At 60.6% G+C, this 27,408-nt stretch overlaps 1 protein-coding gene across 1 annotated transcript; it reads right to left on the bottom strand.

The window, feature by feature from the left end:
• Positions 1–415: 415 nt before the first annotated feature.
• Positions 416–26,892, bottom strand: MRC2 (mannose receptor C-type 2). The gene is made up of 30 exons (XM_086478128.1): positions 26,802–26,892; positions 15,192–15,590; positions 14,764–14,937; positions 14,368–14,532; positions 14,077–14,190; positions 13,189–13,332; positions 12,473–12,661; positions 11,463–11,617; positions 11,084–11,191; positions 8,599–8,714; positions 8,310–8,458; positions 7,970–8,187; positions 7,587–7,729; positions 7,076–7,178; positions 6,825–6,963; positions 6,499–6,534; positions 6,002–6,162; positions 5,612–5,679; positions 5,275–5,375; positions 5,011–5,156; positions 4,486–4,600; positions 4,240–4,403; positions 3,906–4,014; positions 3,154–3,392; positions 2,899–3,067; positions 2,570–2,719; positions 2,162–2,281; positions 1,600–1,779; positions 1,177–1,203; positions 416–636 (listed from the first exon to the last, which is right to left on the bottom strand). Exons 1-30 carry the CDS (start codon positions 26,890–26,892, stop codon positions 416–418), a joined length of 4,413 nt encoding a protein of 1,470 aa, XP_086334254.1.
• Between the last annotated feature and the right edge of the window lie 516 nt (positions 26,893–27,408).

Genomic DNA, 27,408 nt, shown 5'->3' with positions numbered 1-27,408 from the left:
TCGGTTCCTGGGGGGAATGAGCCCGCCACAGGTCCCTGAACACCCGTGCTTGCCTTCTCCCAAGGGGAAGGTGTCTCGGAGCCTGGTCATGCTGCCGGAAAGCTCTTGAACTGGAGGGGTCAACTTTCCTCGAAAACTTTGTAGCCCTGAAGCTGCCTCCACGGCTGCTGCAGCCAAGTTCCTGGCAGCTGGAGACAAGCCCAGAGGTGGCGGCAGCGACTGGTGGGGCAGGAGGGACCCCAGCTCCCTCCGCTCACCCGCCTGGCCAGACCCCAACCCCGACCCCAGCCCCTCTCCCTGCCCTGCTGCAACGGTCCCGCTGCCGCCCCTGCCCCGTGCGCCGTGGGGATAGCGTGTGTGTTGCTCTCCATCCTCCCCCCTCCCCAGGTCCCCGTCCCCAGCATCCCCCCTGCCGTTAGTCTTGCTGCTCGTTCATCTCCATGTCCGACACCAGGATGTTCTTCTCGGCGGATTCGCTGGGGTTGGAGGTGGTGCGGCTGTAGCGGGCGCTCTCGAAGGCGCCTCGCTCCGCGCTCCGCCGACGCTTGTACAGGTAGACGGCGACACCCACCACAGCGCACAGGGCCAGCGTTGACAGCACCACCACCGCGATGGCCGTCGTGTTCTCCGGCAGAGCTGCAGCGAGAAGAAAAGGCCGGTGAAGGGCTGCCTGCCATCTCCCACGGCCTCCCCCCTGCAAGAGGGGCTTCGGCTGGTGGGTGTCCAGCTGGATGGGGGCTCTCAGGCAGGATGGGTCAGAGAAGGACAGGACTGGAGCCTGCTTTGGTGTTTTGGGGACACTCTGCCAGTGGCAGAGCTCCCAGGGCTCTCGGGCAGCCTGTCTGGGTAACTCCTGATGTGCGTGAACATCTGGCAGCTGCCTGGGATGGATCTCTGGGATCCCACCAACAGATGTGGTGTCCATCCCCGAGCCTGGCCAGGCAGCACGGGCAAGGGCAGGAGAGCCCGGCAAGGGGCTGGCGAGACACACTCCTCCACGGAGGGATGGCTCTTGCTGCTGGGGAGTCCCAATCCAGGGCCAAAGCCACCTGGAAATGGGATTTTCCACCCACAAACACCGTTTCTTTGGTTATTAATACGAGCTGGGCTGCAGCACAGCCCCCCAGAACTGGTTGCTGGTCCCAGTACCGTGCCCAGGCCGACGCTGCCACTCACCTGCCCTGGAAAAGCTGCTCTCCTCCACTGCAACGGCAACACAGACAGATGAGTGCGTGGCCACGCCACCCTCCCCTCTTCCCAGCGCCGGCGCCACCAGTCCCACATCCTCCCCTGCTCCCAGCGCTGCACTGCACACATACTGGGCGATGCACGGCTGCAGGGGTCCTCTGGTTCTGCTCCACCACTGCGCCACCAGCCTCATCCTGCCCCAGCCGCTGAGACATGCACAGCCCACCCCTGAGCCCAGTGGGGACCTGCAGACCCCAGTACTGGCCCCTACAACTCCCCTACACTGGGATTGCCCAAAACACATGGCTGGTGCTGCCAGCGGGACAGAGCTCTGCCCTGCAGCCCCCTGCCTGGACCCCCAGCTCACCCCACATCAGCCCAGGCGCCGCAGGCAGCAGGAGGGGCTCTTACCTCGGGGGATCTTACAGATGACCCCCATGGTGACGTTGGTGCAGGAGCCCAGGCGCCACACGCCGTTGCTGCTCTGGATCCAGTAGCAGCTGTTCTGGCTGAGCATGCTGGGCCCCGTGTCGTGCTGTCCCCAGTTGGAGTAGTTCACAGCGGTGTTGTCATGCCAGACCAGGGTGCCACCTGGGAAATGGAAGAATTAGGTCTGGGAAGGCTGAAGGGGAGACCCCATCTTTGGCCCAGTTCAGAAAAAGCACAGGGAGGTGTGACGGGAAGGTGTGATGTGGCAAAGGGGAGGACCAGGGGCTGCAGGGCACCTTCCTGAACCTGCAGGCTCCGGTGCCTTGGAGAAGGCTCTGGGCTTCAAAGCCACCATTCCCATCCCACCAAGCCAGAGAAGGACACACATGGCACATCCAGCACGGCCTGAGGCACCGGGGCTCCTGGTCATACCATGGCATGAGGCCCCCGCACTGGTGCCACCACCAAGAGCTTCCTCTGCTCACTGTAGACCTGGTGGGAATTCGTGGTGGGAATAACTAAAACCTCACTCCTTCCTTTGTACCTTTAGGGTTGAAGGTCATGCCCAGCCAGGCACCCTTGGATGGGCCCTCATACGCCTGCAGATGCTCCCACACAAAGACATTCTCCATCTCGTCCTGAATGGACAACACCGTGCCGCCAACTGTGGAGGAAAGAGTGTCAGGAAGAGCCCAGACCTCAGAGGATGGAGCTCGGGAGCAGCAGTGCCAGAGAGGACAAAGCTGAGGAACCACCCATGAACTATGTGGTACTTGGGGAACCCCAACACTTAACAGCAAGGAGGAGATGGCTGACCAAGGCTGGACATGGACGCAGGGACAGGGTCCCCATTCAAGGGTGCTCTGCTGCACCCACAGATATCCTCGGGACGCCACCCTCTTCCACTTCCAAGGGTGCATCACCCCCCTCTGCCACCACAGCCCCCCCCTACCTTTCTGGCACCTCCTCATGGCATCCTTCTGCCCCAGGGTGATCTCCATGTGGAAGGTGTAGCAGTGGTCCCGGAAGGGGATCCAGGATGAGTCCTCCAGCGATTTGGGACAGCTGCCACTGTAGCTCCACTTGTGCGTGCGGGGGGCACCTGGGCAGCACACGGTGCGTTGGGGGTGGGGGTCAGGGCACAGGGTGTCGGGGTCCCACAGCCCCGCAAGAACACACACAGAGCTCCAGAAGTTCCCCGGTGGGATGCCATCGCCAACCCTTGGTCGCTCCCCACCCGGTCCACCCTGTGCCAAGCCCTCGCATCCCCCCAGCCAGCACCTGCTCGGAGCTGGCAGATGCCCCCCTGCAGCTTGGTGTCACAGCCGGCCGTGCGCCAGCTCCCGTCCGCGTCCATGTAGGAGCAGCCGGTGACCTGCTGGGGCTCCCCGTCCTGCCAGTTGGCGTAGAAGAGGTTCTCCTCCGTCAGCCACGAGTAGCTCCGGCCTCCCTGCAGAAACAAGGGGAGGAGAAGCTGGGGGGCTGCCGTGACCCCCTTGGGAACCCCTGCCCCAGGTGCCTGCCCCCTTCCCTCACCTCGTCGTTGGCCAACCCGATCCAGAGCGGAGCCCGCAGGCTGCTGACGGCCTGGGTGAGGAAAGCCTGGCTGTAGGGGTCGGGGATGGTGGCCAGGGTGGCGTTGAGTGTCTCGCAGAGCAACAGCGCCTCGTGCCACCGGAGGGGTTTCTGCAGGATGCGGTAAGTGCTGTTGTGGTAAAAGAGGGTGCCGGTGGGCGAGGGGGGGTACGGCGTCCGCGCGGGGCTCAGGGACGGGTCTGGGGGAGCAAAGAGACACGGTCAGAGGGCACGGAGGAGAATCCTGCATCCTGGAGGAGGTCACCCCCTCGTCCACCCCCCTCCATCCCCCTCCCCTCAACAAGCTGGGGTGTCCCTGGCAGCGCTGTGCGTGGGGCATGGGCACCTGGGGACATCCCAGTGCAAGCAGGGAGGGTGGAGAGGCCATGTCCCCAGGGGGGACAAGCAGTGACACCCTGGAGCCATCCCCACCTTGGAGCTGCCCACCAGGATGCGCATCCCTATGGGACACGCAGAGCCAGGCTGGCACACGCAGGTTTGGGGCTGCCCCACAAATGGTCGGGACCTGGGACCCACCCCCCCGAGTCAAGATTGTCTCCCCGTGCTCCTCCAGCACCCCCTGCTCCCCCCAAGCTGAGCAAATCGCCCCGAGCTCCCCAGCTGCAGCCCCACCACAGCATGGGGCACTGGGGTGGTGGTGGCAGGTCCCCAGAGAGCAGAAGCTGGGGCTGTCCCCCTTGTCCCCCTCCTACCTATGCTCCGCTGGCAGATGTAGCCGTGCTTCTCCTCCAGGCAGCTCCGGTCGTCCCAGCGTCCCGTGAAGTGGGGGGGCGAGCCGTGCCACACCACCACACAGTTGGTCTGCACAGCCAAGCCACAAGGTCAGCGCTGCCCTTCGCACTCTCATCCCACCCCCACAGACACCCCCGTGCCAGGGACCCCCACCCTGCAGGACCAGATCCTGCTCTGCCCTTGAAGAGCCACCCACCCCGGCCACGCCAAAACCTTCCATCCTCCTGGTGGGACACAGGGCTGAGACCTTCCCAGGGGATGGGGGATGCTATGGGGGGGGGGTGTCCCACTCACTGGCTTGTCACGGGGGCTGGAGGCACCACAGCCCGAGGGCTCGCCGGGCGCCCAGCTCACGTGCCGCAGCGGCTCGCCCTCCACCCACTGGAACTCCCTCTGGGCATCGTGGAGGCCAATCCAGAGATCGAAGGAGATGTTGGGCAGCATGGACGTGATGAAAGCTGCAAGTGGTTGGTGAGGCACTGAGGATCACCCCTGGCAGGTCCCCAGACAGCGCGGCCGGTGGGGGCGGGAGGGACCTACCCTGCTCCAGAGGGCTGGCGATGGTGGCCAGGACGGCGCCCTGGCTCTCGCACGCCTGCTTCGCCTCTGGCCACTTCACTATCTCGGCTTTGTCGTGGCCATTGAAGCTGAAACACTGCACAAGCAGGGACACGGGACAGTCCAGGGGGTGCAGCTGCCCCCGGCCCCCAACCCCTGCACCTTCCCCACTCAACCACCCCCTGCAGAGTCATTCTGCCCCAACAGACCTTCTCCCCTTTGCACCCTCATGCCTACTGGGCCCCCAACCCCTTCTGCACTCCCACCCCACGGTGCACCTCTCCCAGCATCCATCGGCACGCACCCTCACCACCCCGTCCTGCACCCACACTCCGCAGCACACCTCTCCCAGCATCCCTGTGCACGCACTCCCCAACATTTCCCCCAAAATACGTGCACGCGTCCTTCTCCACGTCCTGGCATTTCTCAGCCACCACCTCTCCACCTCGGCGGGGCTGGAGGAAGACCACACCAGGAGGTGGCCGTCCCCTCCCCGTCCTGCTGTACCTTGCTCAGGAAGGGAAACCAGCCGTGGGGACAGCCCCCGCTCACGGGAGCGGGCAGCGGCGGCAGCGAAGGCTTCACGGCCGTCCCGTTGCTCCGCTTGCAGATGTAGGGCAGCGCCGTCATGCACTTCTGGTCCCCCCAGTCCTCTGCGGGGAGGGACAGGCCGGGCATGACCCCCCCTGCTGTACTGGGGCGGGTGGTCTCCGCTCAGCCTGCGGCCCCAGCCCCTCCAGAGCACCAGCACGGCTGGATCCTGCCCCTCACCTCTGCTGGCTGTCATGTACACGCACTTCTTGTCCTTGTTGATGGGCCGGGGCTTGCCTGGTGCCCAGGAGACGAAGTTGAGGACGGACCCATCAGACCACCTGGGAAAGGCACCGGCGGGAGCACGAGGCCGAGCAGTGACTTGCCAAATGGGACCAGTTGCACGCCCTAACTGGGAGCACGCCCCACCACTGCTCTCTCTTGGGTGAGGAACCTCTATCCCAGCACCCCAAGATGAGACCCTCCCCGAGATGCAGGCGCTGAGCCACAGTGCTCTGAGAGCTGGGGACGGCGGCATGGGGACATGCGGGGACGCGGTGGCCCGGTCCCGACTTACTTGAACCTTCCGTCGTTCTCGTAGGTGTGCAGCCCGATCCACCAGTGCTGCTCCTGGCCCCTGGAGAACTGCACGCCCGGGAAGGACATGTCAGTGCTGTGCAGGGACTGGGTGTCCCTGGGGACAACTGCGGCCACCCCAGGCAGGGGGGGACCAGGCAGCCCCCCTGCGGTTTGCCCCGCGGCAAAAAGCATCACCTCGCTGAGCCCCAAACCCACACCCAGACATGGGGACCTGCCACCACCGCACAAGACCCATCGTGACCCCAGCAGAGCCCAGCTGTCCCCAAATAACATCCCTCCAGCAAAGGATGAAAGAAGCTGGGGAGGGGGCAGCCCGGGGAGGCAGCGGAGCCCATTGGCACCCGCGGAGGTCCCCGTCCCCCGGTACCTTCTTCAGGTTCTGGCCGAGGAAGCGCAGCTCGGCCTCGCCGTGCACCGACGCCAGCTCCGCCTGGAACCAGCTGCAGATGCGCTGCGCCTGCACCCACGTCGAGTGGTGCTCGAAGAACTTGTACTCGGCCTCCTGGTACTTCACCCACTCTTTGCTGCCTGCAGGCAGGGACCGGTGTCACGCCGTGGCTGTGCCACCCCCTGCCACGGCCACCAGTGCCCGCTACCCTGTCCCTCGGTCCCCCGCAGGTTGGGCTCTGCTTTGCTTTTGCCCCAGCTGCGGGGCCTGATCCGTGCCCATGTTGTGCAGCACGGAGCAGCAGGATGCCTGCGCTCCCCTCCCTCCTATGACCCCCCCACAGGATCCGTCCTCCTCCGGATAACGCTGCATGGATGCACCGCAGGGACCGCGCCTCGCTCCCGCATGCGACAGGGTGGCAAACGCCCGAGGAGGATGATGTACGCCGGAGGAACACACGGCCATGGCCAACGCACCTTGGGTCGTGATCTCCGGCTCCTTCACGTCGGCACCTGGCGAAAGGGCCAGGAGAGGCTGTCAGTGGGCTGCGGGGATGGGGTGCTCCTGCTGATGCTTGCTCGCAAACCGCCCATGGGCTCCAAGGGCGAGATGCCTTCCCAAATCCCCCAAGATGGATAACACCTCTCCCAGCCCCTGAATTAGGACTCATCCTCCCATAAAAGTGCAGCGTTCAGAAGGGAGGTGACAGAAGCTTCCCCTGTACCCACTCCACCACCCCACAAGCCCACCTTCTGCCAGGTTATTCAAAGCTGGAGGGTTTGAGGGCCTCTTCGCCAGGTACCTTTGGGCAGTTTGCAGATCCAGTCCAGCTGGGCCTCGCACTGCATCGGCATCCACTGCAGGGAGGCCAGGTCCAGCACCGCGCAGGTCCGGATGTCGTCGTCATCGTAGTTACTGCGGTCAAAGTTGTGGTAGAAAAACTGGGGGTCGAGAGAGACGGGCGGTGTTGGGCATTTCCACCAGCACCGGAATTGCCCCCCCTGCACCCCAAATGCCAACTGGAGTCCCTTGCTGAAAGCCCCCCGGACTCACCCCTAACCCGTCGCTCCATCTCCAGCTCCTGTCCCCCGCGGGGTCCCGCCGGTTCAGGCCCATCCAGAACCAGTGCTGCTCGTGAAGCTCTGGCTCCGACTCCCTGCCAGGAGCCACGGGGATGGGTGAGAACAAAAACTCCCTCCAAACCGGAGGTTTTTGTATTTATATACAAATATATATTTACAATCTGGCCTTTTTTTGCTTGCTTTCAAAGCTTGCTGTCCCTACAAGACCCAAAGGCAGGAGCTCAGATAACAGGCACACTGGATCAGGGCTGAAGGAGTTTTAAATCCAGCCTCCATCCCCAAATCACACTGAATTTCCTGCACTTCTTCTGCACCCCCCTTTGCTGTAGCCACACCAACTGATGCACCTTCTACACACAAGTTCGTGCTCAGAGCGCCACGTCCACACCCCGTCCACATGGGCCAGCGGACAGCGAGGGGTGTGGGCTCGTGCCAAGCACACTCAGGCAGCGGGACATGCGCCGGTGCAGCCAGCCTCTCACCCAAAAATCTTGTTGAGGGTGTTGGCGACGAAGTGTTCCTCCTCATAGCTGGCCAGGCTGAGCAGCTGGGCCCCCAGCTCCCGGCAGAACTCCTGCGCCGCGATCCACGTCTTCTTCTCTTGCAGTTTTTCAAAGGTGAACACCTGGGGAAGGAGGAACCGGCACCAGAGGGGGCTCAGCACTGGGAAAAGAGCAGAGCATCGTCTCCATCCTACAGGCAGCAGCATCCCAGGGCACGCTGTCACCACTCAGCCCAAACCAGCTTTGTGGGGCATGACCTGCCCTTTGTAAGCTCCAGAACGTGCTTCTTCACTGCCCTGCACCACTGCAGAGGCACATGCATCCCCACAATGGCCAGAGCAAGCCCCCCCAGCACCCCTTACCTTGTAGCAGTGACGGAGCTTGGTGTCGGAGCTCCATCCCAGGGGGCAGGCGGCGGTGAGGCTGGGCGTGGGGTAGGGACCGGGCAGCTCGGGGTTGACCGGGGTGCCCAGGTTCTGCCGGCAGATGTATTTGGCCTTGAAGGTGCTGCAGCTCTTCACCTCCCACAGCCCCATGGAGCTGCCGGTGGCCAGGGCCACGCAGCCGCCCTTGTTGTAACCTGGAGCGCTCACAGGAGCGGGGAGAACGCCAGCCTGAGGGTCGGACCACGCTGGGCGCCAGAGGCAGCACCCACCCTGCATGGAAAGGGCATCCCCATCCCACCCACGGCCACCCCCTTACCGGGCTGGTCGCGGTTCCAGTGGGTGTACATCACCTCATCGCCGCTCAGCCAGCGGAAAGCACCCGTCTCATTGATGTCCTGCAGCGCTGTCCAAAAATACTCCCCGTCCCAGCCGTAGATGAGGCTGCTGACATACGCCTGCTCGAACCTGGAGGGGCGGCGAGAGCGGGCGATGCTGTGAGCTGAGCTGCCAAGCAGCCCTTGCGTGAAAAGCCCAGCCCTCAGGTCACACCCTGCCTTGGGGGGCTCGTTTTGGGGCAAACCCACCACCACCGGCGTGGCACTGACCTGTTGGTGATGGTGACCAGCGTGGAGCCGTAGTCGGAGCACGTCTTGCGGGCGTCACTGTAGGGGACGCGGTCCTCGCCCAGCCAGAAGCAGGAGGGGCTGTGCCACTTCCAGCCCTGGGGATGGGTGACAGGGGACGTCTGCCACCGCTTACCCCAGCCCTCCCCAGGAGGACAGGAGCAAACCCCGCGGAGGAGAGCAATGTCCCACGTCCCCTGCCACCACCTCCGCCTTCTCCTGGGAGGTCCCCTGCCCCTGACTGCCCCGGCTTGACCCCACTCAGCTTTGAGCTCTAACAAGCCCCCGGCCCCAGAGGACATGGCTGCAAGGAAAATAAACACCCAGGCAGCTTCAAAGCTGGGGAAATGGCTCTCTCTGCCAACGTCCAGCCCCGGCCGGGGCGCGGGGAGGGGAACACAATCCTCCTCTATACGCCGCGGGGCTGAATCCAGAGCGAGTCCCACCGCAGCCTGCTTTAATCCCCCGCCTTGTTGATGTTGGAGCCTCTCCGGGGGCTGGAGACACAATAGCGCCTGTTTTCTGCCAGAGCAGGGAGCGGGGCAGCCCCGGGGCTGGCAGTGGCGGTGTGGGGAGGGACATGGGGGCTCATCTGTGAGAGGGGACACGCACATGATGGAAGAGCAAGCCAGGGTGGGAAGGGTGAAGGGGTTCAGCTGGGGAGGCAAGTGGCCTCAGGCTCAGGGACCCTCCTGGCACGGTACTAAGCATCACCATGGGTTTTACCCCTGGGTGCCCTGGGGAATTGGAAGGACAGTGGGGGACATGTGCCATCTGCAGCATCATCAGCGTGGTGGGGAAGGAAGCGGGAGAGCAGTTTTGGTAAACCAAGAGGAAAATGCCTCCAAATCCCATTCTTTTCCCCCAAGTTTCTGCTGCTGCAGCCTTTCCCCAAAGTTAGCAAACCCAGGTCTGGACCCCTCAGAGAACAGCACAGATGCCCCTGAGCAGCCAAGAAAGGGGCCCAGCATGGGACAGTGCAGGTCCCTGATGTCCCCAGAGGGGTGCAGATGGCCCCAGAGCGGTCCCCAACCAGCCCTGGGCCTCAGCATCACTAAAACCACATGGGTGCTCTCCCATGCACTGAGCACTGCAGCAAGCCCCCGTGATCCAAAAAGGGGCCAGGATCGGACTGTCAACCACAACTGCTGCCTCCAGCTCCTGATCCCAGCATGCCCCCGCATCCCTCTCTGGTTCTGCTTTTCCCATCGCCCAGACCTCCATCCCCCATTGCTTCCTTTAAGGCTGTTCCAAAAACAAAGGGGGTTTATAAAGGGGCAGAAAAAGGAGCAAAGCCACCAAGAAAAAACACCATGGTGGCTGGAGAGGACTGGGGCTGATCCTCCAAGCAAGATGCTGCCTCCTCTCCCTCAGCATCTGGGTGGCAAATGGCCCTGTTGAGGATGAGGAGGGGGAGGAATGGCAGGAAAAGGTCTTTCCTCAGTTCTTTTATCGCTCCCAGTTTGTTTCCCAGCAGGTGCATCTCTGCTGGGCACCCAGGGCCAGGGTAAGACTGTGGCTGGAGAGGCAGGAGGGAGTTAAATCTGCATGGGGACATCCTACTTGTCCTCAGGACTGCTGCTGGTGCATGCCCCACTGAGCACTTCGTCCCCAGCACCCACCAACACCGGGGCTCCTCCGGCTCCAGCTGGCAGCCCCCCGAGTCTGGTTCGGTGTGGCAGCTCGCCCAGCTGCCGTGCACACCACCGCGCTCTCGCAGAGCCAAGCGGCTGCTGGCGTTTGTCTCTGCTGTGACGGGGTAAAGACCTGGGAGGAGCCCGGCAGCACCTCTGGGAGCTGGCCCAGAGGAGCTGCTTGCTAGTCCGAGCGTGAGCGCCCGCTGGCTTGCTTTGAAATGCTGGGAGACGTTCAAGAGCGGTGGCGATGCCAGGCTCGCCGCTCAGAGACTTCACGAAGAGGCACAAAAGCAACTTCCCAGCAAGCGTGGGAACGGGGTGGCCTCAGCCCCCATTCAACAACTGGGGAAACTGAGTCAGAGCACAGTCTGGGTGAGAACCCATTGGTTTGGTGGCCGTCTCCCTGAAATGCCCGTACCCTGCCCCGAGAACACAGCCTGCCATCACGGAGCCAGCAGCTCCCTCTGTCCTGCTGTGCTCCCACACGGAGCAGCTTTGCTGCTGGGTTTTGGCACACAATGAGGCAAGTGGGAAAAAAAATAAGAACGTCCCTGCTGGCAACCAAGCCAGCCCAAGAGGGAGGATCTTGGACGATGGAGACGTGTTTTGTCCCAATTTCTTCCCGCAGCCTCATGCAACCACAGAAGTCAGGAGCCCTGGGATGCTCTGTGGTGCCGGCAGCCCCCAGGCACAGACCTGCAGCTCCTGGCGCTGCTCATTGGGGCTCCCTGAAATGGTTTTGGGGAGAGCTCTGCGGGACCCTGAAGCCCTGAGCAGCAGGCAGAGCCGTGGAGCAGGCAGAGCCACCTCCTGCCCCAGGTGCCCCTCACCTTTCGGCACCCATGGTCATCCTCCTCCTTCTCCTGGCTCACCCGGCCAGGCTTTTTGCAGATGGACGGCAGGGTCTGGTTGCACGGGCTGTCATTCCACCTCCCTTCCTGCACAGCGGGAAGAAGAGCAGGACTGAGCCTATCCGACAGCCTGGCGAATTTCCCAGCCCACGCATCCCCACCTTGGGTCCACAGATTTTCCTTCCCTACATCAAATCCCCAAGGATGCTCTGCTGGATCCCTCCCACCCCAACAGCCGGGATGAGCCAGGTTCAACCCCAGACCAAAATGCTCCCTGAGGTATCCCTTCCCCAGCCATGAGGATGCTGCAGTGATCTCAGCAGAGGTGCAGGATGAACCCCCGGCCCCAGGCTCTCACCGGTCCCCAGATGGTCACGCAGTCTTCCAGGCTGTCACGGAAGTTGTTGGGCTCGAAGGGGTGCCAGTACGTGAACCTCACAGGTGTCCCATCCGACCACTCGAAGTTCATCTGCAGCTTGAGGTCATTTAGGCCAATCCAGAGCTCTTCCACGTCTGCCGAGACAGGAGGGTCGGGCGGGTGAAATCTGCTCTGCCTGGCTGAAACACTGCAGAAACTCCACCCTGCCATGGCTCCTGCCTCCCTCAGCATTAGCTCCCTTCAGACCCCAGCCCTTCCCCGGTCCCCACTGAAGTCTGGGTCCCCCGATGTCCCTGCAGTGGGTTTCGCTGCCAGGCTCTTCCTCTGCAGAGCAGGGCCGGGCTGTGGGCTCATGGGAGCGCGTAATTTGGAAACACCAAAACCCAAGCCAAGGGTGACCCGAATGAGGGGTGGCACAAGCGGGGTCTGGAGGAGGGTGACACGGGTGCTCCCCTGTATGTGTGACTGCTCGGGCTGAAACTTCCCAAGTACCATCCCAGCTCTGACACATCCCAACATGGGAAACTTCAACCCAATTACACCTGGGTGAAGCCAGAACTGAGAAGAGAAACCTGGGATGCCGCATGCAGGCGTCCCCCCTTCACTTCACCTGCTGCGGGGGACACTCCTGCCCTGGGCAGATTTAGGAGTAAGAGGTGCTGCCACCTCCAGCAAGCCCAGCAGGACTTTTTTTCCCATCTTCTTCTACATTAACCAACTGGATCCAGTGCCATTCCCAGCTGCAGCTGCGTGTTTTCCTCCTCAGCACTGCAGGCTCCCAGGAACAGCTTGTATATTTGCTGGATGAAGGATGTGCCCGGGGCACGGGCTCCTCCAAGCAACACACCACCTCCCAGCCGGGGGTCTCCACTCCCTTCACAGCCACAAATTATTTCAACTTTGCAGCGCCCACCACACAGAACTGACCTTTATGTGGACCCCAAAATTGGGCGGGAAGGATGCTGCTGACACAGCAGGTTCCCCCTTACCTTGCTTGATCTGCTTGGTGACGAACTCCAGCTCAGAGAGGGTGTGGATGCTGACCAGGTCCCCCCCGCTCCGCAGGCAGGTCTTCTTCGCCTCCTGCCAGCTCTTCTTCTCTCCCACCAGGCGGTAGCAGTTGGACTGGAAGGGCTGCCAGCTGGGCTCGCAGTCCACCTTCACCTCTGACCACGAGTCTGGCAGGACACAAGGCAGCCTGAGGGCTCCTGTCCTGCTCTCCAACTCCCTCCTTGGCAGGGAGGAGACCACAGCGAGGGGACCACAGTCCCACAGGGTGCTCAGGAGACCAAGCCAAAGCAACAGCGAGAAAGCTACAACCAAAGTGTAGCACACAATGGCAAGGTGTGGGCAACCGCGGCTTTAGAGCTCCGGGGACAAAACAAAATCCCTTTTGTTTGCAGCGGAGTGATGGCAGAGCAGAGAGTAGCCCATCCCCTGCGGACCACGGGGGACCTCCTGCTGCTCTCAATTCCTCCCCTGCCACCCAACCTGTAACTGCACCGAGCGCAGCTTGGGGGTTACTCCTCGGGGAGGTCTTTTTCCAAATCCAGACAACCCTGGGGAGCTCAGCCACAGCTCTGTACATCCAGGGCACCAGCAAGCTCTGGCACATGGGCAGCATCCCGTGGCCATGCCGGGCTGGGAGTACAGCTGGCCGGGATATGGGGCTGCAATTCCTGGTGCTCCCAATCCCCCCACTCACCCGTCAGGAAGGGGTCAGCGGTGGCGTTGGGCTTCTTCTTGCAGACATAGGGGAGGGCGATGCCACAGTCGCGGTTCTGCCACCCCCCGGACGACTCGGTGCGGATCACCCCGCAGTTCTCCTCACTGGGGTTGTCGGGCTGGTCTGGAAAGTGGGGCGAGGGGGACATGCTGCTGAGGAGCTGGGGCAGAGCCACCAATGCTGCCCAGGCAGGCAGAGCACAGCACTAGGGCAGGCGCCAGCAGGGAGCAGCTCTGCCTGCTCCCACACCAGCAAAGACCTATTTATTTTGTTACTTTGCACGATGAAGATGTGACCCTGCCTGCCCAGGATTATTTATTGTGCCTCAACGCGTGAGAACCTGGAGCACCACTATTTCACCTAGAAATGTTGATGGCAGTCAGGGAGTCATGGTACCAGACCTGAACAGCTCCTGTCTGTCCCCAGACCTCCTCCTGGGGTATCACTGTCCCCACGAGTGCCTCTGAGTGATGGGACCGGCCATGACCAGAGCAGCCCTTGGAGTCCTTCTGTCCCCTGAGCACCCCAGGGTTAGAGATGGGTGTCCACAGTTGGGAACCACTCCTCAGCTGCCCTCCAGCACCGAGCTGGGATGCAATGACCCTCCAAACAGGGAAGCTCCACCCAGGTTATCTGCAGGCCGGCTGAGGGCTTGCAGAGGGACAACCCCCCTTCCAGCACCGTGTCCGGCCTCCAGCTCCACGGACGTCCCAGGCTGCTCCACAGCCCCACGAAACTCTCCATCCCCAGGCAACATGGGGCACCCCACAGCAGTCTGGGCCACCTTCCCTGCCATGGGGCCATCTCTGGTGGCCCACAGGCTGTTCCCTGGCCTGCCCATCACCGCCATGTCCCCCCCCATCTCACCACTCTCCCAGTTGAGGTACTTGAGCGGCGAGTTGTCCGACCACTGCCAGCCTCCGTTGATGTCCAGGTCATTGAGCCCAATCCAGAGCGTGGAGCTGTAGCCCGTCAACAGCCCTGGGACCGATGCAGCCAGAGGGGCAGAATCAGTCCCCCCAGCCCCAGCTCAAGCCCCAGCCCCAAGCCAATCACTTGGGACAGGCAGAGCAACGTGGCACTAGTAACAGCCACGGTGTCACCAGCTCTATCCCGGGCGAGGAGGGCAGGGGTCCAGCCAGGCTGCCATCATCTCACCGTTGATGTAGGTCTGCTCGTGGATCTCAGTGATGCTCAGCAGGTTGGCCCCTTGCTGCTCACAGCTATTCCAGGCTTCCCGCCACGACAGCGTCGACTGGAAGTTGAACTGGTAGCAGCTGTTGGTGAGGTGGTCCTTGTCCCAAAAGGTCTCACAGTCATTGCCTGCGAAGACAAGCAGAGTGAGCACCCAATACAGCCTCGTCCACAGCTCCAGAAGACCCCAATAATGCAGAAAAGCCAGAGAGAGAGAAGCCAGCAGGGCTGCTCTGGCACCGCAGGCTGCTCATGGGAGGAGGGACAAGGCAGGAGGAAAAGGAAGAGGCAGGAAAGCCCCTGGGAAGGACAGACAGGGGGTTTCTCCTTTTCCCCATGGGACACATCCCCCCGACTTACTCTTTATGGGGCAGAAGCCCCATCGCTCGTCCTTGCCGTAGTCCTGGGTGGTGGCACACCAGAGATGGCCGTCCTCCCGCCCCGTGCTGGTGCACTCGTGAAACCACTGGTTGTCGTACTTGAAGGGGATGGTGCACGGCTTCCCGTGCGAGTTGCCCTGGATGGTGTAAATCTCTGGAGAAACAGAGGAGCCCTTGCTGAAGGCAGCGTCTGTGGGGAGCTCCACAGGTTGGCCCAGTGCGGGAGCTAGTGGGGTGCCCAGAGGCTGCCCGCTCCCCATCACCCCGATCCTGCCTGGTTTTGCAGCACCAGCAAACTGGGACTGAGCTCCAGAGGCAGGACCCAACTGCTGCAGCACCTCGGCCTCAGCTTACGTTTCGGGACTGGTTTGGGTTACGGGATAATACTAATGCCCAACGAGGCATTACCAGAGTACGGCACGGAGCACAGATCCTCCTCGGTGCCATACGTCCTCCACTGCGAGCCACGCGCCTGGTCCCCCCTGTCCACGGAGGAATTGCCCGGGCGGGCGCCGAGATGCTGCGAGAGCTGCTCCCCGAGGCCGCGGCAGCTCCAGCGCATGTTGACGGACTCGCGGTCGCACTCGTAGGTGGCCAAGGGGTGCAGCCCCGCCGTGGCGTTGGCCCCGTGCCACGACACCCCCAGGCACTGCATGGCCCCCACGTTGAAGAGGCGATTGCGCGAGACCCATTTCCACTGCTGGGCCGGGGCGCTGGCGTTGCAGCCCTTGGCGAGTCTCACCAGCGAGTCCTTCGTCTCCAGGCAGCCCTGCGCGCCCGTGTTGTAGATGAGGAAGACTTTGGAGTCTGGGTAAAAAACAGGGGGAAATGGTTAAAGCATTGCTGAGGATTTGCAACATACCATGCACTACCCCCAGCCTTGCCAGAGCATCCTGGCTCCCTTTCTATGCACGTGAAGTTTTGGGGTGCATCCCTGCGCGCAGCACCCAGCACACTGGGGACCACGGCTTCCCCACAGAAATTACCCCCGGGCTTGTCCCGCTGCCTGTCCTTGGGGTGACGGGCTCCAGGCAGGGTGATGTGGATGGGTGTTTGCACCCAGAGCCGGCTGAAGCCTCGTGGTAACCCCACAAAGCACCAGCAAGCGGCTTTCGGGGATCAGAGTCGGTGCAAAGAGCTCGCCCGCTCTAACCGCATCCTCAGAGCCATTTAAAATTGAGGTCCCACCAGCAGCACCCAGCTGGGGCACCCCAAAGCATCTCAACGAGCCCCACGCTGGTGCCAGAGGAGGCCACGCCAACAGCTTCGGCACCGGCCATCTGCTCCGGACGGAGAAAATCAGAGGAGGGAAACAGAGAGTTCAGAGGCAGCTGTCATTTTTATGTGTATTTGGGGAGCTGCTAAAAAAACGGCGGCGCAAACCAGAACTTCGGGGGAAGGTCTCCCAGCGCGTGAGAGAAACGCCTGCACCAGCCGCGGCTCCTGCGGGCACAGCCCCAGCCCCGGCCAGTGTAAAACGTCGCGTCGGAACCCTCTGAAACCCCAGCCCAGGCGCTGGGAGGCGGGAGCAGAGCGAGGGGAATCGCTGCCAGCAGATAAAGCCCTAGTGCAGCTGCAGAGAGGGGAAACGGCTGATCTCAACCCTGGCCCCATGCACGTCCCACGGTCCTGCCCGCTGCGACGGCCCGACGACATCCCCACGGCAATTCCCTGACCCCCAGCACCACCAAGGGCCACCCCAGCATGTGAATCCAACTCAAAACCTGCATAAACCACTAAACCCAGGACATTACGCTGGAACACGTTGCTCCAGCTGACGTGTCATTTTTAAAAGATACCTTATTTCTTCAAGTGCATGTTTCTAAGCTAAAAAGCCACCCCCGGGGCTCCGCGCAGATGCTTCTTGCCCCAACACCCCAGCAAAAAGCTGCCCAAAGCAGCACATCAACAAGATGACTTTTGTTGGGGTTTTTTTTTTGTTGTTTTAAAAGCTACCCATTTCTTTTCCACCACAAGCATTCAGCAGAAGTCAAACTCGAAGCCCAAACTCACGGGCCCCGCTATATTTAGCTTTGGTTTGCTTTGGGTTTTTGCCATTGTATGAATTTTTTGGGGCTGAAAAGGTTTTCATTTCCTATTCCCCCGCAACCTCGCCCTGCCCCAGCTATGTTGTTACAGGCGGCTCCAGCACATTCGAGCAACAAACATCTCGACTCAGCGAACTTTCCTGACTTGTCTCTGAACGGAAACAAGAAATGGAGGAAGGAGGACACCCCCATTTCATTTCAGAGCTTCAGCATTGACCCAGCTCCAGAAAAGAAATGATGTAAAAGGCCCGTTCCCCAGCCAAGATGACATCAGTGATGACCTCAAACAAACAAAAGAGAAGCCTGTTTGCGTGGTGATTCAGGAAGCAGATCCTGTGTACGTGCAACAGAAAAAGGCAGCGATCGGAAGAAGAAATGTTTAATTTCTCACAAAGTATTTTCAAGCCACAGCAAGTGAAAATATTAAGCAAAAATTCAGATGGGGCTGATTTTCGCTGCCTGAAGCTCAGGTCCCTTAAACCAGTGCTGGTGTTTCCCCAACTGGAGCTGGCTTGATCCTGACCTGGACATCAGGAGACCAGCTCATCGCCCCACCAAACCCCCATCTCAGCATCATCCACAGCATCACCCAGCCCATTGCTCTTCCCTTCCCACACACGAGGGGTGGTGCAACCCACCCCCAGCACCAGGGGCACGGGGAGGTCTCTAAGCACTTCTGGGGTGATGCAGCATCAATGCTACAACCCGCTCGATCCAAGTACCAGGGCTAGGGCAGGATGAGGCCTCCCTGGGTCACAGGCTGATGCCACAGTGCTTTGCAAGGAGCCAAGCACCAGCGCTTTGGTACTGGGAACCGAAAAAGCTGCTTTACCATGAGCGCTGCCACGGCCGTTAGCAGCAGTGGTCAGCAATGGGACACCCTTCTCCACTTATCTGCTAATCTGGCTTTGCAAGAAAAAATTAATAGCACGTTGGAAGAACCCTGGAGCCAGCCCGAGGAGTGGGTGTCAGGGTGCTCAGCGCCGCATCGGCACCGTGCAAGGGCAACGCTCGATGGCAGCCACGCAGCAGCACGGTGCTCAGAGGAAGCTGCCCGGACTGGAGGGGGCAGACCCAGGGCCGGAAAAGCACAAAATATCATTTTGGTCTAAAAATGAGGTAGGAAATTATAGGCTAAGGGGTTTGGTCTGCCCCCGCACACTGCAGGCAGCCCAGCCCATGGCCTCTTTGCTCGAAGCAGGCAGAAGAGGGCAACCAACGCGTCCCCCCCAGTCCTCACTGAGCCATGGAGGAACAGGAAAGCTTTAGCACAGTCTCAGCCCTTGCACCTCCCCAGTGCTTCCATCTTCTCCCCTTGCAAAAACCGCTGTGCACCGATGGTGGGGGAGCCGCTCCCAGCAAGGCTGGAGCCAGGCGGGGAGAAACCAGCATGAGATCCACACACACCAGCACAGGCACGTGTGCTGTGCTTCAGCCAAAATACACTTTTCTTTCACTTATTTATAGGAAATTTGGTGCTGACTTGACCCCCGTTGGTGTCCACGACGTCGGCAGCGGCACTTGGTCCAGCCCCTGATGCACTGAAAGGAGCTTTCAGCCTCCCCGACCCCAGCCCCCCGGCACAGCTGAGCCCAACAGGCTTTGATGCCTACAGAGCAAATACCTCCCCAGCAGCGCGCCAGCCTTTTTTTGCACGGTCCTGCCCATCTCCCAGCCACTGCTTGTGGAGAAACCTCCGAAACGTGGCCGTAGGCACTGGGCGGCAGAGCACCAGCCTGGCTGTGGCTGCCTCCGGCTCCACCAACGATGCCCAGTGCCGAAACCAAGCGCCCGAGTGAACTCTCCCTGCTCCCACCCAGCTGCCGATGAACGGGATGGATGTGGAGTTTGTATCAATGAATCCCTTTTTCCAGCCTGGTATCCTGCAGAGCAAATCCAACCCTCACAGGAGGCAGCTCCAGAGGAGCATCCCAGTGGGACTGGGAATGTCCCTGACCCTTCCAGGGCCCCCTCTCCTGCACTGCCCTCTGCAGCCACGGCACAGTTGTGGGTGACTTTCAGAGGTGCTCCTCGGGTTTTTGTACCCACCTGCAGACCCGAAAGCCCACTGGCAGAGCTTCCCAACGGCCCTCTGTCTACGGAAACCCCACCATGGCAAACAACGGCAGATCCTTCCCAAAGAGGAGCTGCCCTCCAGCGTGGGATGAAGGGCACTGGAAAATGCAACTGCTGGATGCTCTGCCTGGAATCCCCTGAATTAAACCAGGGCTGCACTTGAGCGCTGCCATAGGCACGCTGTGCACCCCGTGCTTCTCCCTCCAGCATCCTACATCTTTTGAGCAGGGCCAGCTCAGAGCAGCTCTGCTCCATCACGTCCTGCTCCTCCTCCTCCTCCTCCTCCACTGCGGAGGAACTGTGAAAGCAAAGCGAAAACCCACGCTTTCAGCAAGGGCGCTGTCTTGTCCCAGCCACGCAGACACCTGGATGCTGCCTCCAGCTTACTGGTATAGCATGGAAACCAGTCAGTGCTACAAGAGAGCATGACGGTGGGGACAGTGGGGAGCTGGGGGCCACAAACAAGACATCGGCTCTGCCTGCAGAAACACTCTCCTCTCCCATGGAGGAAATACCGGGATGCTCGTGCTCTGGCACAGTGGGAAAAATCAGCCTCGGCACCGGTGGCTGAACACTTCAGAGATGGAGAAGCTGCGATCCTTTTGGGCAGCCCTCAAGGGAGTTTTTACACCCTGTGCCTGGCTCCAGGTTCTCTTTTTTTTTTTTAATTAAAAAAGGCAAGGTTTTAGCCAGCAGGAAGTCTGAACTGAAGGGAACTCGGCTCAACCCTTCCCACAGCCATTTTACCACCCCACAGCAAATAAGGAAAGCTTCACACCCTACAATTTTGTGGAACGTGGGCAGCACCGGATGAGAGAGGCAACGGGGATGGGGAGGCTCCAGGGGACAGAGGTGGCCGTCAGTGGGGACAGACATAGAAAGCGCTGCGGCACGGCGCGGATGAGTGTCCTCAGCACCCCCCTGCCCCGGGAGTGTCTCAGCCTGACCACCCACACCAGGGCATCCAGAGCACCCCTGTTCCGTTGCGTTTGTCACCCGCCCATCACCAGCAACAAATGCAGGGCGCAAATTTAAGAGAGGATGGATGCTACGGCTGGACCCCGGTCCCAATTATCCCAGGCCGGAGCAGCTCCAAGGCTCTGGCTCCAATTTCATCCGATCGTAGCCAAAGGCAAACGCTGGCCCCAGCATGGCAGTGCTGCTCCAGCTCTGCACCCACATCCCCTGTCACCCCCTTGGCTCCTCTGCAAGGTTCCTCATGGCACCCACTTGCTGGCAGAGCCCTTCCAGCAGCTCCGGGGTCAGCCCCATCCTCCAGCCGCCCTGGCAAAGGTGCTCCCCATCTGCAGCTCTCACTCAGGATCACCCTTTATTTGGGGTGTCCCAAAAAACTCAGCTCGAAACCTGCTGGTGCAGGAGGCTGAGAACACACAGAGCAATGGGAACGATCCCCTCGTTGAAGGTTTCTGCGCCGCAGACACGGCCACAGATGTGGCTTGCTCCAAACCACCCAGCAAAGGCAGCAAACCCTCACAGCCCAGCGTGGTGCCGCAGCCACAGCAGCAAACTGGGCTCCACCAGGGCTCCAAGACCCAAGAGCTCCTCAGGGGCTGCAGACCCCCATGCAAGGAAAGCAAGTCTGCTAATGAACGCCTTTGTTTGGATTTGGGAGCCCATGCAAAAGCTTTACCCATATCATCCTGCAGCAAGAAACCCACCCACCATTCACATGGTGCACAAAGGAACCTCCTTTCAGCCTGAACCTCCTGGTTTCGTGTGCTCTCTCAACCCACTGTAAAACAGGGCACAGCGGCGCCAAGCCACCTGCTCCAAACCGCTGGCTTTTCAGCCTGTTATTGCTGTCCCAGGGCTCCAAAACCCTCACCGCAGCCTTGGAGGAAAACCTGCGGAAAGCGGCAGCTCGTTCACAATAAACAAGTCAGGGATGCACCAAGCTCGGGCAGAAGATCACCAACAGAGAAGCAAAACCCCCTGGAATAAAAAACAATAGAAAAAGAACCAAAAAGTGTTGCCCATCAAATACCAACACTCAACAGAGAGAGCCTCCGCTGGGCTCAGCTTGCACAGCCCTCCAGGAGGGGAGGGAATCGCCCCAGCCCAAAAATTCCCCCTCCAGTGACATTTGGAAGTGCAGGACCCCAGGGCTGCACCCCAGCACTGTGCCCAGCCAGTGATGGATGCTGCAGGGGCACAGGAAAGCCCTGGCTCCATCTTAAATTCTCCCCAGAAAGAAGTTCCCAGCAAAATCCGGCGTTACCGCCGCCTGCACCCGCACCCCCAGCAGCCAGTCCAGGCGTGGTTGATGCCACCCCCAACGTCACTGCGAGGAGAAGAGCAAAAGCACGGCCATGGCCATAAAGAGCCGCAATTTTTGGCCCGAGGAAGGAGCCTGTGTGTCCCTCCGAGGGCTGGGAAGGGGAAGCGGCGATAAGAAAAGCGGCTGCGGTACCCACGGGAGCTCCCGGCAGCAGAGCTGGAGCGGCCACCGACCACGGGGTGCTGGGGCCTGTGGGGAGGGCAGCGCTGCCCTGCCTCCCCCCCCAAGCTGCTTTTGGGCATCGCTAAACTCTATGCAACCCCTTAAAGAGCATCTTCGGTTTAAAAGAAAATAAAAAAGAAGGAAACACAGATGGTATCGGCAGCCCCAGGGCTCGCCATGAGCTCCTGGCTCAGGAGGGGGCACGGGCGCTGCTCCCGTCTGCTCGAGAACCGATGGCAGACACCAGCCCCCCACCTCCGATGCTCCTAAATTAGAGGTTTGCATCAAAACAGCGACACAGCCCCACACCCCGCAGGCTCGCCCCGGCCCAGCACATCCCCGGGGCTCAGCTGGGGGCAGACTCGGCTGAAAGTGGCTCCAGGCGCTCCGAGCCAAGCACCAGAATAAAAGAGGGGGGTGGTTGTTCCGTTTCATTTTTTTAAAAATAAACCTCAGGGAATAAGGAGCAGATTTCTTGTTAGAGGGAAGAAAGTGAAGCTCCTGATGGCCTGGTCAGGGGTGTGAAGCACCAGGACCTGCACTTGGAGCAGAGAAACTCCTCTTGGCTCGCCCAGCGGTGTGGAAAGAAGCCGCTGTTTATACGGTGGGAGCTGTACGAGACAAGCTCCTTACTTGGCCGGGACCATGAAGGCTACCTACCACCCTGCTTACTCTCTGCTGCCTCGTAAAGATTTTGGATGGAGTCCACATACCGTGTTTCAGCCTCCCTGCAGACATTAAAAAGTCCATTCCCCCCGCACCCTGCCCGGGATGCAGACAAACATACACATTCCGTGGGGGACGCTTGCCCGTGGGCAGCTCAAGCGACTCACCCACAGCCGTGGCAGGGGACAAGGGAGCCAGGAGCTCCAGCATCGCCCTCTGGTACCCAGCAAAAGGTGGAAGGATGTACATTTTCCCCAAATGTCCCCCAGAGGCTCTCCAGGCTCCGGCCAGACATGAAAATCCCAAGTTTGCTGACTCCCCAGGAACGCAGGGAGATGAAGGCAGCACCATCCATCTAATGGGCTCCAGCCGGGATGGAGGAGTGTGATGGACCCCCAGACAGCACAATGGGAGTGGCAAAAGACCCCTCCCAGGACGCGGGGGCCAGGCTCCCCCCGAATGTCCTGTCCCACACACGTCTTCTCACCCAGCCACAAAACCCTGGCAGTGGCAGCCTCGGCCATGTCCCAGGGGGACTGCTCCGGCCCCGGCTCATCTGACCGCCCCCAATTTGCTCACCCTGAAGCATCACCCACCAGCACTGCAGATTCCCCGGCCAGCAAATTCGTGACCACGTCCAGGAGTGTGATGTGATGTGCGGGACAGCCCCAACATGTGTCTCGCTAGACGTGGTTCCAGCACAGCTGGCTGAAAACTACCAAATTTTTCAACACTACTAAGAAACTCCCCCCAAAAAAAAGAAAAGAAAAAAGATCCAGAGATTTCTCCTCCCTTGTTTCTTCAGCACCGTTCCTTTTCTTAACACCCCGAGTGGTGCCATCAGTGGCTCAGGACAGGGAATCCCCTTTTCACAAGACCAAGCACATCTGCACAGCAAGGATCAGCCCCTGGTGTCCTACAGCTTTTTTTTTTTTTTTTTTTTAATTAAAATTATGTTTAACATGAAGGTTTTTTCACCGGGTGCTCATGCTTGCCTCATGCTCAGCACTCCACAGCAAGTCTGGGGTAAACGGGGCTGTTCCCTGCAGAGGCCAAAGCCTCCTGATTCAGGCGGAGGAAAGGGCTTGATTTCCTCATTCCCAGTCTCAGCACCATCCTGCAAACTTGCTGTTTTCCTCGGAAAATCCCATTTATGCCCCTGTTGTGACAGCACGAGGCGCGGCGCAGGATTAAGCTCTCGCCAGGATGGGGACGAAGGGAGCATCATACTTGAAAAATACCCCGTGCCCCCCACAAACCACCAAACCTTCGCTCCGGGGCTAAAGAATTTGCAAGTCCCAAGCATTTGCAAGTCAATCCACTAATCATTTTCTAATCCTTAATTAATTAAAGATGGGTCCTTTAAGAAAAAGAGCATCTGTGTGGGTCTCTTTTGGGCTCTGAGCAATCTTAAGAATGAGAAAAATGTCGATGCTCCGCGGTCTCAGCACAGTTCAAATTAATTAAAATCCTGCTCCTCGGCCGCACGTGAAGAACAAAATTTTACAAATCGCTTAAACAACTTTTCGAGGAAATGGCTGGATCGGGGCGGGCTGCAAAGGCGGCTGCTGCTCCCACCCGAGAACGGGCCGCACTCGATGGAGCCGAGCAGGGTGCACCGGTGAGCAGCGCCGGGATCTCCAGCAGAGCTGCCGACGTGGGCAACAGCCCTTCACTGCCCTTCTCCAAGCACCCACAGAGGTACCGGAGCCAGATATGGATTTATCAGCTGGAAAAGATCTAGCAGACAGCAATTATACCCCTCAGCAGCCATTTGCTTTGATTTCAGGGCAAAAAGTTTCCCTGGAAAATACTTAAGGAAGAGGGAAGGCAAGAGCATGTCTCTGCCCCGCAGGGAAAGGTGCAAAATCCAGCCAGAAATAAAGCCAAAGAGAGAAAGCTGCAACGTGGCTTTAACCATCACCGGGACCTGCCACCCGAAAACGCCTTCTCGTGTGCCGGCAAGGTGTCCCGGGGCAGCACCTTCATGAGGGAAACCTCCTGGGGCCACCACACCGCTCTGGGTGGCTTTGGGGGAAGGGGACAGTTTTGCACCCGAAGGCTACAGCTCTTTTGCTTTTCATTCTTGTAATTCTTGCGCAAGCAGCCATCCCTCTCCCTGCTGCCTCGTCCCCATCCAGCCCAGCTAGCTGCTGAGGCTGCAAGCGTGCCGGGGTGGCGAGTTCCCCAGCTGTCCCCTGCGCCCTGCCAGGCACAGAGCTGCTGTGCTCTTAGCAGCAAAGCCGACACCTCCGTTCCCCTTTCCTGCTCCCAAATAATCCGAAGAAGATCAAGTCGTAATTTCTCAGAGCTGCATTTTCCATTCAACGAGTTGTTTCCATTGCAAAGAGGAAAACGGGGCGGGGGAGCTTCGTGCAAAGGCTGCTCTGTTTGTTTTACAGGCTGTAAATTCTTCCCTGGGTCCCCTTTGCCCCCTCCCCTTGCCACAAGCCAACAGAGCAGCTCCCACCCGCGGGTCCCGCACTGGGCGCCGGATGGGTGGAGAAGCTGATCCAAAGCGCCATGGCCCTGCATCGACACAGAGACCTCGTCCCACCTGCAGCCACGGTGGGACGGGAGCTGCTGCCTCAGTTTCCCCAAGTCAGGCGCGTGGGTGCTCAAGCGACGCTGTGGAGTTGGGGCAGCCAGTGGCGATATCTCACTAAGGAGCCACAAATCTCTTGTCAAAAGCCCTGCTCCGGCTTCCCGGCCGTCATGGAGGCAAGGATTTGGCATGAACCCCTCAAGGAAGCGACAGTGAGGATCCTTTCTGAGCTGCAAACCCACCCTGCTGCTGGGGGACCTTGGATGTGGCACCTCCACCAGCGCCATCCCATGTCCCCTTCGCCCACACTGGGTCCAAGCCAGGGGGGAGCAGCAGAAAAGTGGGGATGGGGTGTGGGGGGGGGGGGAAGAGTGGGGGGGGGAAGAATGGAGGGTTCTTGCACCCCTCGCCAGCGGGACGCCCAGCACGAGCAGCACAGCACCGCAGGCTGGAGGCAGCTGAAAGCCGCCTTGTTCCTCGCCCTGCCGAGGCACGGGGTCGGCTGCCACCGCGCTGCCGCCTCACCGTGCTGCTGCGAACCGCCGGGACAGAGACGCCTCTGTCCTCGGGCTTGCCAGACCTGGATCCCACCAACATTTTTCAGGGCAGAACAGCCAGAATCAGTCCTTAGAGGTAGCTAAGCCCTGCTGAAATCAAGTAACCCCCTTAAAACCCGCAAAAGGGGGAAGTCACGGCCCTCAAGGAAACTATGGAGAGGTTTAACGGGAATTCAGCTGCGGAACGTTGGGAGTTGAGCTGAGATGTCTCCAACCAGCAGCAAACTCTGGCAGCCGCTCTTCTGAACGCCCCGGGGTCCAGGGGTCTCCTTCCCCATCGCCTCCTCCTTTCTCCATCTCTCAGACAAGCAGTTCCTCCCAGCCATGCGCCTCCAAGCCCGGGCTGGATCCCTCGCCTGGCACGGGATCGTTGCCCAACGGCATCGCACCACAAAGCGACGGCAACCCCGGGTCTGTTCCTGGCGATGCTCAGCCCCAGGCGGCTGCTGGGTTGTGGGGGGAGAGGGGAAAGTGGGGGGCAAGGGAGGAGGAGGGGAACAGTGCCCTCCCATGCTGCCGTTTCCAAATCTGCTTTGGATTTGCTAAACGTACTCTAATAAAATAGGCCAAGGGTTTACGGTTGTTGTTATTCAGGCAAAAGTAGCCAATTTTGCTCTTTTTTTTTTTTTTAAAAGTGTTCTCAATAGGGCCAAATTAATCCAAGGAAGCAACAAAAGCAGTTCCTCGCTTCTGTGCCAGACTGTCCTGGGGTAAAAAGTGTCTCAAATGGCAATTCCAGGGGCTGTCCCGAGGAGCCTCAGGCATCTTGCACATGGTGTCCTCAGGTTTTTGGTTTTTTTTTGTTTTTTGTTTTTTTTTTTAAAATACAGCTCGTTGACTTTATTGTGAGAAGTTATAAGGGAAAAAAAAAAAAAAAAAAGGAAGTCTGCAAATACCCCCTCGGGCCCCGATCCCGCGAGGCACTTTTCTATAGGATTAAGACGCCGGGAAAGTGGCGGGGCGGGGGGGGGGGGGAGTGGGGTCAGGATGGGAGAGGGAGGAAACCTCAAAAACAAAACACTTCGGCCGCTTCCCGACCTCCCCCTCCGCCAACTGCCCTCCGCGGGGAGACAAAAGGCCGGAGCGGAGCTGCGGGACGTTGCGGGCCGGCTGCCGCCCCCCCCGGAGCCGCCCTGCGCGCCCCCCCCCGCGGCCGCGGAAGCGTTTCCGCCGGCCTCGCCAGACGCTGCGTGGCCGCACGGCGCGGGGAGTTAAAACTGAAAATAATAAAAGCGAGCGAAAACGCGGCGGAACGCGGTGGGGGGGGGAGAAAACACGACGCGGCGAAACTGGCGAAAACAAAACGCGGCGGAACGAACCGCGACCGAAGGAGGATGAAGTAAAACAAACCGCGGTAAAAGCAAATAAAACAATCCGAGAGGAAATAAACCGGAGCGATGTGAACAGAGCCGGGGCGAAGCCCCCCTCCTCCTCCTCCCCCCCCCCTGCCGCCGGGGTCCCGCCTCCCCCTTCCCCGGGCAGCGCCCCGCGGAGCCGGGCTGGGGGCACCGAGCCCATCGGGGGGGGGGGCTCCCCCATCCCTCCGCCCGCTGCTTTAGCTCCTCGGTCTTCCCCCCCCCCCCCCCAATAATAATTAACTGGGGGAAAGCGGGGAAGGGGTGGGGGGTCGGGAGGAGGAGGAGGAGGAGGGAGGCGCGGTCCCACCTGGGTGCGCAGCGCCGAGCACCAGCTGGAGGCCGAGGAGGCAGCAGAGGGGGGCGCGGAGGGGCCGCGGTCCCGCCGAGCCGCGCCCCATGCCCGGCGCTGCCCCGCTCCGCTCCGCTCGGGGCCTCGCTGCTCCCTCGCCGGGGCCGGGGGACGGCGGAGGGGCGGGCGGGGAGGGAGGGAGGGAGGGAGGGAGACGGAGGAGGAGGGACACCGAAAAGAGAGAGGGAGGGGAGAAAGGGAAGGAAAAAAAAGGTTAAAAAAACTAAAATTAAAAAAAAACCACCACCACCCGAAGCGTGTGCGGCGGCCTCAGACACTGCGTCAGCGGGAGCCGCGCTGCCCTGGCCGGTGGGCCCTGCCCAAAACAGCGGCGGGGGGAGTGGGGAGGCGGGGGCCGGGGGCTCCGCCGAGGGGGTGGCCGCGCCCCGGGCCCGGGCGGGGGGCTCCCCGCCCTGCTGGGGGGGCGGTGGGGTTCGGGGGTGAAGCAAGGAGGAGCGCGGCCTGGCCAGCCCATCCCTGCTGCCCCCCCCAACAGGGGTCACCCGGCGTCCCCCTGCCCCCCGGGTGGCTCCGGAGCAAGGCCAGGGGTTCGTGGGAGATGCCC

This window comes from Leptosomus discolor, chromosome 25 (genome assembly GCF_034619465.1).
Source record: "Leptosomus discolor isolate bLepDis1 chromosome 25, bLepDis1.hap2, whole genome shotgun sequence".
In the NCBI taxonomy this organism is placed as follows: domain Eukaryota; kingdom Metazoa; phylum Chordata; class Aves; order Leptosomiformes; family Leptosomidae; genus Leptosomus; species Leptosomus discolor.
The sequence above is the reverse complement of the archived record's forward strand: the minus strand, read 5'-3'. Positions and strand labels throughout refer to the sequence as shown.

Excerpts from the sequence above, each read along its gene's own strand:
- MRC2 (XM_086478128.1), bottom strand. The coding sequence starts at position 26,892 with ATGGGGCGCGGCTCGGCGGGACCGCGGCCCCTCCGCGCCCCCCTCTGC. Across the intron at positions 13,333-14,076 it reads GTACCTCAACTGGGAGAGTG|ACCAGCCCGACAACCCCAGT; the intron begins GTGAGATGGGGG and ends CCCACTTTCCAG. Across the intron at positions 6,964-7,075 it reads GATGGAGCGACGGGTTAGGG|TTTTTCTACCACAACTTTGA; the intron begins GTGAGTCCGGGG and ends CTCGACCCCCAG.